The 11,277-nt window shown below is 40.5% G+C and overlaps 1 protein-coding gene across 1 annotated transcript; it reads right to left on the bottom strand.

Moving 5' to 3' along the window:
• Positions 1 to 8,239: 8,239 nt before the first annotated feature.
• LOC110878755 (DNA-directed RNA polymerases IV and V subunit 5B) lies at positions 8,240 to 10,695 on the bottom strand. The gene is made up of 4 exons (XM_022127118.2): positions 10,354 to 10,695; positions 8,925 to 9,101; positions 8,640 to 8,753; positions 8,240 to 8,549 (listed from the first exon to the last, which is right to left on the bottom strand). The coding sequence occupies exons 1-4, from the start codon at positions 10,633 to 10,635 to the stop codon at positions 8,424 to 8,426; spliced, it is 699 nt and encodes a 232-aa protein (XP_021982810.1). The 5' UTR covers positions 10,636 to 10,695; the 3' UTR covers positions 8,240 to 8,423.
• Positions 10,696 to 11,277: the final 582 nt, after the last annotated feature.

The following is an 11,277-nucleotide window of genomic DNA, read 5'->3' as shown; positions in this document are numbered from 1 at the left end:
GCAGCATCAGCCCGCTCCTCCGCAACAGACACGTGGGCAGTAAGGTCTGTAACCGCGACCTCCCGGGCCTGAACCTCAGCCTGTCAAAAAACAGGAAACAGTTTACTCGATAAACATTTCCAAAACAATGAAGGAAATACACAACAGAGGTAACGAAACATACCTGAAGGCTGGCAACAACTTTATCCAAACGAATGCGCTCCACATTCGCCTCTTCAAGAGCCTTAGAAGAACGGCTCTCCTTCTCTTCGGCCTCTTCAAGGGCCTTTGCAGCCCGCGCCCCGGCTTCCTTGGCCTCTTCAAGCGCCTTTAGGGCCTCGGCCTTCGCCTGCTGCGCTTTAACCGCAATGGCCTCAGCTGCAGCTTTTTCCTGGCCCAAGGCAACGTTCGCTGCCTTGGCATTCGTTAACTCCTGCCGAGCACGAAACAGAGTGTCATTCTGCTTAGCCCAAGATTCATTCCACTTCTTACGCTCATTGGACAACTTTTCGTTCCAACTCTTGCGTTCATCAGAAAGGAGTTTGGCAAGTGTACGCACCTGTTTCAGCTGAGCAGCGGCAGCCCACTCCGCGGTCTGTTTCTGCTTCTCAAAAGCAGCCCTCTCTTTCTCAAGCTGCTCCGCACCCGCACGAGCAGCCTCGACCAACTTTTCCGCATCAGCCCGCAGGCGAGCAGCTTCTTCCTCGCGGCGGCCCAACACCTTGTAATCTTCCAAAATGGCATTAGCCACAATGGAAGATCCTATTAACATTGTTGAGAGCTGGTTTATGCGCAGCTCACGGGGTGCAGCACGGGCACGTTCCACTTCAAAAGGGGTGCCCAGACCACCCAAAATCTCCTTGCATGCAGAAGGGTCATTGGAAATATCATCCCCCTGCATAACTGTCCAGGGGGGGGCGGTGATACACAGTACTTCGACCCTGGGTATAGGTGCGGTAGTAATACTCCAATTCAGACTCCCCAGGCTGAATTGGAGGCCCATCATAACCCGCACCACCGGCAGACGAACCAGTACCTTTCTCACCAGCAGGAGACCTCCGCGGCTCAGCATCATGCTGCCGCGCTTCAGCACCAGTTTTTGCGGTTCGGCATCAGACTGTTGCTTCCTAGTATCAGCAAACCGCACACTCAAATTATCTCCCTCATTGGGAGAGATCAGATTGTTGGACGAGTCAACGGTATCAAATATCTGGGTCGCAACATTCTCTGCGGTACCCTCCTTCCGCACGGTAGACTCAGACACCACCTTGGCAGGAGGTGTCGAGGGTACCTCAGTCGCACCCGCACCCGTGGCACGAGGGGGTGACTCCGGAGCATCAAAGATAGAAAAATCTTCATCTTGAGGCTCTGCAAAAACAAAGTCAAATAGCTGTCAAAACAAGTTATACATAACATTTCAGACAAGCTATGCAACACTTACCAACAGTAACCGCAGGTTTCTTCGATGTCGGAACAGTCCTCTTAGACTGCAGCCTCCGACGTTTCGGTCCACCGGCACCAGCAGCCGTCTCTTCAACTTGCCTTTTCCCCGCACCAGACTGCGAGCCCGCAGCTGTACCCAAACCCTCAAGGGTATCAGATACTATCACATAATCCAAGTATCTACGAAAAGAAGAGTGAGAGATACCTGCCGCCTGCGGTACCAAATGAGGCACAACAGGGACCTCCGATATTTTCTTTTGGCGAAAGCGCACGCCTTTCACCGTCTGCCTCTTAGGCACACCCTTCGCATCAGGATCCCCTAAGGCCCCAAGATCACCTGCATGAAAACCATGCAAGAGGTGAGTCAGTGCAAACATTATTGTTATCACAAAAATAAAGGATTCCTAAACATACCTTTGCCCCGCGGCAACTCAACTGCTAATGCGGCTTCAGTAGGCACCCGGAAGTTATCTCGAATGATAACATTAAACTCCTCCTCGCCATCCGCACAAACAACTTTTTCCACCTGACCCTGGAAATCCGGGGCAAACATCCTTCATACGGGAGCGTCCTCTGATAACAAACGCACAAGTCAGTAACGCATACAAGGATAAGAAAGTTAAAAGTACGTACCACCACTTTTCTCCCGCACCACGGGCTTCGACTTCTTGTTCCTCCTTGTCAACATCATGCGCAACACCCACAACTGGGTGTTGGTTAACTTCACAGACTCAATGGTCTGCAACTGCGGAAACCACTCCACCGTCTTCACACTAGGGACCCCAACGGTCTCTGCTATGATCGTCTCGGTCACGTTCCGAAACGTCATCTTTGCAACAATGGCAGCAGCCTTGATGTAAAAGAACTTCTTCTTCCACATCGTCAACCCCTTGGGAGGAGTCATCAGCTTGGGACTACCCTCTCGCTGACGGAAAGAAAAGAACCCCAAGGACACCGTCAGTTGATAAAACCGTCGGAAATCTCCAACGGTAGGCTCTATACCAAGAGCACGAAATGTAAATTCGAAATTTCGAATCCGGGTCATACCAAACGGACTCATTTGAGAAATGTGGACCTTGTACCACTCCAAAACCTCGACAACAAAAACGGTCAAAGGTAACCGGAGATTGCAGTCACCAAAAAAGTCTGCCCACATGGTCACGTAACCGGCCGGAGCGTCGGCACCGGTGTCACCTTCCGACGGGTAGACTGCCCCATATTCAGAGGGCATTTGAACGTCAAGCATTAGACGATCAAAGCTCTTCCTGGTCCACTTTAACGCCGGTAAACCACCACCGGCGGCTCCCTCTTCTTCTTCCTCCACCACTACCGGCTGTTCAGGGTTTTCACCCTCCACATTGTGTGGACTTGACGGTTCAGCCATCAGGTATATCGAGGAAATAAAAGAACGTGAGTAGAAAAACTAAACACCTCACCGGAACTTCAAGAAATATCGTCGGAGAAGACAAAGAACAAGTTTTCTCTCACCGGCAAATTTTTGAAATTTCGAACAAGTGAGGGGAAACCACGAACGGTTTCCCCTTATATACCCATCGCAATTAATGCAGAGGGAGAAATGAATCATCACGTTCGAAAAGAACGAATCGCGCGACACCACGTGTCAAGCGCCGTTTTCGCTGACGGTTATCACGCGCGCGTGGCCGCCCACGCGCCTGACAAAGGAGACGTTTACACTCTTTGCTACAGTGCATTTAATGCCTCGGGCAGTGCAAACGTCCTTTCATTTCAGCACATGCCAGGAAGATCTCACCAACTTCCACCAACTCACACGTGAGATCAGCCACGTATGCAACAAAAAGCGACTACAGTATCCAATAATAAGCGGCATGCGGTTTCTCTGGTATACCGCACCATAACCCATACCGCATGTCGTTTTTTAACATACCCCTAAAAATAGGTAAAAATATATATCTCTACACTATAAGGGGGTATAATACCTATCCGCACTACCGACGAGCACACGTGGAGTATGCGGACATGACACACACGAGCCCGTTCAAGTGTGTCAGATGCTCAGAACCAGCATTGTTCTTTGGACTGAACCGCATCTCAGACACAGGTAAACCGCATCGCCTTCATTCTCTTCAAGCTTCAAATCCCTCCTGTCCGGTTCACAACCGCAGAGGGTACATGAACACCTTCTTTAACATAAAGAAGGAAGGGAATGTACGCGCGCGCACATCAGCAACCCTGTCTCCTGAACCTTCAAGAGCTACATCCGAGCAACACACCCGCTTCGAGCGAATATGGTAATGCAAAACCGCAGACACTCATGAGGAGCTACGGACATAACCATAGCTTCCGCAGACTGGTTGCTACGGAAGAGCCAAGCTAACTCCACATCACCGAGCGAAGCTACTTCAAGGCAAACTCGGTATTGGAGCAGGAAGGTAAGTGGCTCCAAAACGAACGCATATAAGCGCTCTAAATAAGCCCTTGTCGGACAGCAAGCGCCCGAACAGCGGTAACAAGTCTGCTTATGACTTTGTTTGCCCGCCTATGAGCCGCATAGAATAAACAATGGTGGGCATACCCTTACCTATGACCATGTTTATTTACCCATAGTACAAAGCTACATTGTTCGACCAAACATGGCCAACAATGACGCAACGAGGTAACCGCAAAGGACGTGCGGTTACTAGAGAGCTATGACGACGAACACGAAAACCCAACAAAAAGGGATCGTCGTCTCACGACTAGATGCTGAACATAGAGCTTTAGCAAAGCACTTACAAGCATCAACTACTTTTGATCCCGATCTCAGAGATTGATCCAAAAGTTTCTTTTCTTCTTCATGCACCAATTCAACAATTGGTTTGAAGACAAGACCAACTCTCAGAGGTTGAAAACCTGTGCATACCTTCAAACCACCATCTCAGAGGTTGGTTCGAAGTTTGTGCAGCATTACTAACAAAGTCTCCAAGAGACCTTCGGCACAACAACAGGTGGCAAGCCACCTGGTGACATAAATCGGCTGAGAATTTCGCATCAGACGAAATTCCTTCACCGATACGGAAGAGGCGTCAGAGGACCCTTCCAGACCTCCAGCTTGATTTACATACAGAAAAGACCACACATGGTCTAGGATCTTCTCCAGACTCCAAACTACCTTCCAAACACCATAGTCCAGTACTCCTCCCACATACAACTTGTATGCGGCAGCAACACTAGACTGGGGGGACTTGAAGGGGTATGGTCCCAGATCTCGCGTCAGCATCGACCGCGAGTGACCATTACCCTTATCAAAACCCCCACTAGCTAACAACCTACTTGTGCCCATGCGAGAACGCGTCGGCACAAGGGTTGAATCCAATCTATATAGTAATGAAGGAGGACTTACATGGAACATGAGAACGGTAGAGTGATGCGACATAGCATCACATCTGGTGTATGAAAACGGAAGTATTCACAGCGATGCGGCCTGGCACCGCGTCCAGTGAACACTTCTATCAATACAAGAAAGCCTTACCTTAGGCATAGAAGAAGATGAACATAACGGTGCGGCTGGCACCGCACCATATGGGCATTTTCGTCACGACAAGGGATGCAGGCAAATAGTCTCCGCGGACGACGATGCGGCTGGCACCGCATCTCGCGTATTCCTTGATCACAAGTAGGAGACGCGGTAACTTCAGACGTTACCGCATGCAGCGATGCGGCTTACACCGCGCCCTATGCACTCAACAAGTGGGACTGACACCACAGTGCAAGTGGCACCAATGGCAGTTACCTGTCACAGCTACGTAAGCAATGGACTGACGTGGCGTAACCTCCACAACCGACAAGCCTGACACACCTGCAAAGGTGCAGCACGTCGTCAGTCCATCCATCATCATCCTCCTTCACTCCTCGGCTATAAATTCCAACCCCAAACCAGGTTTGAGGTATCTCTTCACAACTCTCTCACTACTACTACTATCTTACTTTGCTTCCCAAGCAAACTACTGATTCTCACGCCGGAGAGTGGTAACAAGGAGCACCCCCCCGCCCCATCCTCCTTGTTACGAGTCATGGCTTGTTTCCTTGTGCAGGAGATCAACCACCGGTGATCCAGCCAGCGATCCTCGAGAGGAAGGGATTAACCCTTCTTGACGAGACCAGTGTGTTAACCCTGCCCGGTTAACCATTGTTTCATCACTAGGATACGTATCTGGTGAGTAAATTTATAGGACTAGGGGTTGGTTTATTTTTGTAAGTTTTTGCAAGTAATATAACACAAGTTGATTAAGAAATACCAAATAAATAATAAATCTATCTACTATAATAAAAGAAACCAAGTTTTGGACATGTGTCATTCATAAAAGATATCCTCAAAATTATAATTATTTTATATTAACTAAATACATAAATAATAAATTAATATTAAATCTTGTCATGTTTTAATAAAATATTATCCTCAAATCTAAATTGTTAATTTAATATATTTTTAAAACAAATACCTCTTTTTCCTACTTATCTTATATTAAAGAGTAAATTACAAGTTTTGTCCTTTATGTTTGTACCAAATTGCAGGCGGTGTCCTTTGCCTTTAAAATTGATGAGTTTTGTCCTTAACGTTTCAAAATGATGCACATTATGTCCTTTAGCCCTAATCCAGTTAGATTTTTTGGTTAAGTATAGTCATGTGTCTTACACACGAGGGTATCCTTGTCTTTTCACCTTTTCAAGGATTATTGTGTAAACAAGTTATATACAAGGACTATTTTGTAAACAAATCTCACACACTCTCTCTCTCAATCTTCTCTCTATTCTCTCTCTCTAAAAAAAAAACGTTTGTAGTCTTCTCTCTCTGCTTCAAGTTTTTTTGGATGGCAAATTGCAATTTTACTTATCACCCAACTTTATACAAGGCATCTTTTAGCAAGCTGCTAGAAAGAAACTTGCAGAAACATCACCAACAATACATCAGTACATAATCTTTATACCCTTGAAAAATCAAAACTCCTCTGGTTGTCTCCACCTGTTGGTGTTTGTTATGATTTTTAACCAACATGAAGGTCATTGTTTTGATTTCGCTGAGAAGTTAGTCGATTACTAACCTTCTGCCGGAGAATATGAGTTCGTTTCGCCATTTGGATGGCAAGATATTGGTTCATTCCATGAAGAAACGGGTGGGTGTTTTTTAGATGTCGGAAATCAACAACCACCGTCACCCGCCGATCTCAGATCTGTTACGTCCGTCTTCGATCTCAACTCTAAACAAACACGAGTACAATCAACACCAATAAGCACCAACTCTTGAAAATTAGCGCAGTACTTTGACACGCCAATCAACCCTTCATCGTTTATCCTATTCATTTTCCTCAAAATAGCTCCCAATAAAGAACTGTCGTGGAGGATTTTGAATATTGAAAATCTGATTGTTAATTAATGGGGTAGAAATGATGAGAGAGAGAGAGAGAGGAGAGAGATGAGAGAGATGAGGGATAGATTTTATATTTCTTTTTTTTATTTATTTTTTTGGTGTTTTACAAATAGTCCCTGAATAATAATTCATTGTAAAATAGCCCTGAAAGATAAAATGACAAAGATGCCCTCATGTGCAAGTCATATGACCATATTTAACAAAAAAATTTGACTGAGTTAGTGCTAAAGGACATAACGTACAAGATTTTGAAACGTTAAGGACAAAACTCGTCAAATTTAAAGGCAAAGGACACCGCCTGCAATTTGTTACAAACATAAAAGACAAAACTTGTAATTTACTCTATATTAATATATAAATAATAAATTAATATTAAATGTTATCCTAATTATTAAAAATATAACTTTTTTATTAATTAGTATACAAAATTATATTTATTCAACTCATGTAAAACGCGGGGTTTTTAAAAATATAACTTTTTATTATTTACTATACAAAATTACATTTATATAACACGTGTAATACACGAAGTTTTTAAAGATATAACTTTTTATCATTTTCTATGTTAAATTAGATTTATTCAACACGTGTAATATACAGGGTTTTTAAGGATACATTTTTTTATTATTTGGTAGATTTTTCAACCGAACTATACACGGGTTTTTTAAAGATACGACGTTTTTAGTATTTAATATACAAAATTACATTTATTTAATATGTGTAATACACATGGTTTTTAAAGATATAACTCTTTTTTAGATCTATTCAACATGTGTAACGTACGGGGTTTTTAAGGATGTAATATTTTTATTATTTGGTAGATTTATTCAAACCGATTATACACGGTTTTTTTAAAGATACTACGTTTTTTGTATTTAGTATGCAAAATTACATTTATTTAATATGTATAATACACATGGTTTTTAAAGATATACTATTTTTTTATTATTTGATATATAAAATTACATTTATTTAACCTGTAAAATATACGAGGTTCATAAAGATATAACTTTTTATTATTTAATATATAAAATTACATTTATTTAACCCGTGTAATACACGGGTTCTAACCTGGTAAATATATAAAATAAACTTATTAGAATTCATATGTCATTTAATGGTAAAATCCAAATCCAAAAAATTCAGATCGGATTCGACGCGAGAAAATCCGGAGAAAATTCAATGTGTTGAAAAAATTAAAATTTGAATTAGATCCAGCGGATCCTATCAGATTGTATCTGGTTTCCTAATCAGGTTGATTTTGAATAATTTTTCGGATTCGGATTTTTTGTACACTCTTTTGTTGAGTTGGGCCATTATACCAATCCTGAATAGCTTTACAAAGAACCTTACCACAATACTTTGAGTGGGTTATATCATATATGATTCAAATTTCAAAGTAAAAGAAATGCAGAAAATATGGAATTTGCATGAACAATAAAAACCTGCATGCTTAATGACCCAAATTAACTTATGAAGTTCTTTAACCTCCTACATTATTCAACAAACAAACAAGCTAAGCTTATCCCTAGAACACGATTACAGAGAAAATATTTGAAGATAACTAGCATACAAACACACAGAGTCATTCGATTATTATTATTAGCAAACTAGATCACCAAATGCAACGGTAAGTAACATGCAACCCCGTTATTTCACCGTTGTAAGTGACTTCAATCACCTGTCCTTTTTCCAGCGCGTAATATTGCGCTATGGCGTCCTTTTGTGACATTCTTGGAAGCTGTAATAATACGTGTGAAACCAAGTAAGATTAAAAAGTGTAAATTCCCATAAAGATTAACATAAAAAATTGTTTTAGATAAATGCTAACCTGTTTCTCATCCAAATTAAACTTCTTCAAGAGTTTTTCTTTTTCTTTATCTGTCATGACCCGATGCTTCGGCTTCAACACATGCTTTGTAATGTTAACAAGCAAATCAGTTATCTGCAAAAAACAATAGAAACGTATATGTTATCAACCAATTATTCAAATGAAGTAATCAATTAAAAATATAATTGTACCAAATAATGTCGTATCGGATTCTTAATCTTCATATGTGTACATAATAATAATCTAATAAAATTTATGTAAATAAACTGTTAAAACAAAGATTACCTGGAATATTTCAACCTTGAATGGGAAAAGATCAACCGCTTTCTGAGCCTGGTTTGTAATGTGATTTTGAACTACTATAATCAGACGGCTTAAACTCTCTTTATTCATAATTTGTGTCGCAATCCAACGGATTGAATTCACTTTCACCACACCGGTCCCGCAAAAAACAGCTAGAACCTGTACTTGATAAAAAAAAATAATAAGAAGATATCTAGTTCTTGTATTACACCATATGTAACAAAAAGATTCTAACTTCACCTTTATAAGCAAGAACATATCTTCCTTTATAATAACTAATAACTCTTAAGTTGCAAACGGGCCAGTTTGAAAAAGCCCATATCTTTCAATCAGTGACGGGCCCAAGAGCACTCAAACCAGTTCTTATGTTCATTTCGACCATGTGTAACAAAAAGTTTCTAACTTCGCCTTAATAAGTAAGAACAGATCTTCCTTTTAGAACAACTAATTCTTAAGTTGAAAACGGGCCAGCTTGAAAAGCCCGTAGCTTTCAATCAGTGAGGAGTTACAGGCCTGCCAGCACTCAAACCTCCGGGTTAAGTTCCTCCATTAGGGTTCCAAATTCGGCATGTTTCCGGAAAGTTCTAAGAGTTACCCTTTTATGTTCTTTTTGGTAAATAATCATATTGCAACTGGAAATTAGAAAAGGTTTGGCAATTCTAAAATAACTCTCCAAATCTAATACAATCGAAATCGATACGACACACTCGGAACCAATAAAAACCCTAACTCAAACCAGTCACCTATTGTTAAAAATACCAGCAATTTATCAAACCATATAGAACACAAGTCTACAAAATTCCTCCAAAATCCTAATATCCATGCAATCAAATCAAAACCCTAGAACAAATCAACCCCAACCCACATGCAATTTCCAAAAATTGATGATCCAATTCCAAAGTACCAAAAAAAGAAAAAAATACCCAATATCACATTCAAAGAATCTATTAACATCAACCCACATGCAATTTTCACAAATTCAACCTTCAACCTGTAATCTGTAAACCAAAACTAAACCAGAATTTTCACAATTATTTCATAAAACAAAGAATCTGAACCCTAAAACAGGAAAAAGCAATCAACTTTAATCTTCAAACAACAAACCCATCTCACATTTCAACTTAATTTGGTAAAAAAGTGTCTAAAACATATAAAATCAAATAGCTTATTTCCAAAAATTGATGATCCAAACTAAGGTAAAAAAAAAAACACATTTCCCAAAATATCCAACAAGAAAGAATCTAGAAACATGTAATTTTCACAAATTCATCCTACAAGCAGTAAAGAATCTGAACCCTAAAACAGAAAAAAGCAATCAACTTTAATCATCACACAACAAACCCACTTCAAATTTTAACTAAATCTGTTAAAAAAAAAGTGTAAAAAAAACAAATCAAATCGAACTAAATACCTTATTTTCAGGATCGGAAACATGAGAAGCACTGATTCGAAGACGGTCAACGTCGATATCTTGACCATGGAGGTCACGAAACTGACGGAGGGTGAGATCAATTTCGGAATTGGAGACATCGTAGCCTCTGTCTCTGAGCATCTCTAAGAGGGTTCTGCGTGAGAGGTAGTAGCGGTGGCTCTCGACGGTGCCGTCGTCTACGAAGCTGCTCAGACACTTTCCGGCGGTGCCGTTGGTGGTGTTGGTCTCGGTTTCCATTGCGTCTCCGCCATTTTCGTCCATGGTTTGTGTTGAATGGAGTGGGGTTTGTGGTGGTTTAGATAGTGGGTATCTCAATAAGTGTGCTTCAGAATTCGTGAAACTAATTTTATTTAGAGTTAATTGCAAAAATCGCCCTTGAGGTTTGGTCACATTTGTCATTTTCGTCCAAAATACACTTTTGTACCATTTTGCCCCCTACGTTTGTAACTTTTTATCATTTTCATCCAAATCACTAACTTAGTTTATTTTTTCTGTTAAGTTGAAGGATATTTAGATGAAAATGACAAATATAAACCACAGGGACGAAAATTGCAAATGTGCTCAAACTCTTTTTAATTTCTTTTTTTAGTTAATTTTGTCACATATATAATAAAAAAGAATATATATATATATATATAATAGTTTTGTCATATTTTTTATAAATTTCCATCCATCCACTAACTAAGTTAATTTTTTTCTATTAAGGCGAAAGATGTTTTAAATTTTATAAATTAATTTTTTTCTATTAATTTTATAAATTAATACAGGATCTTTTATTTATTAAATTTCAAAAGAAATCTAAATACAATTATGAATATTTTTGTATTGTAAATTAGGTATAATATTCTTTTTAACGAGCACCGATACCATACTTCTTCGGTATTGGTACCAAACTGCACCATA

The sequence above is a fragment of the Helianthus annuus genome, chromosome 1, assembly GCF_002127325.2.
Source record: "Helianthus annuus cultivar XRQ/B chromosome 1, HanXRQr2.0-SUNRISE, whole genome shotgun sequence".
Lineage (NCBI taxonomy): Eukaryota > Viridiplantae > Streptophyta > Magnoliopsida > Asterales > Asteraceae > Helianthus > Helianthus annuus.
The sequence above is the reverse complement of the archived record's forward strand: the minus strand, read 5'-3'. Positions and strand labels throughout refer to the sequence as shown.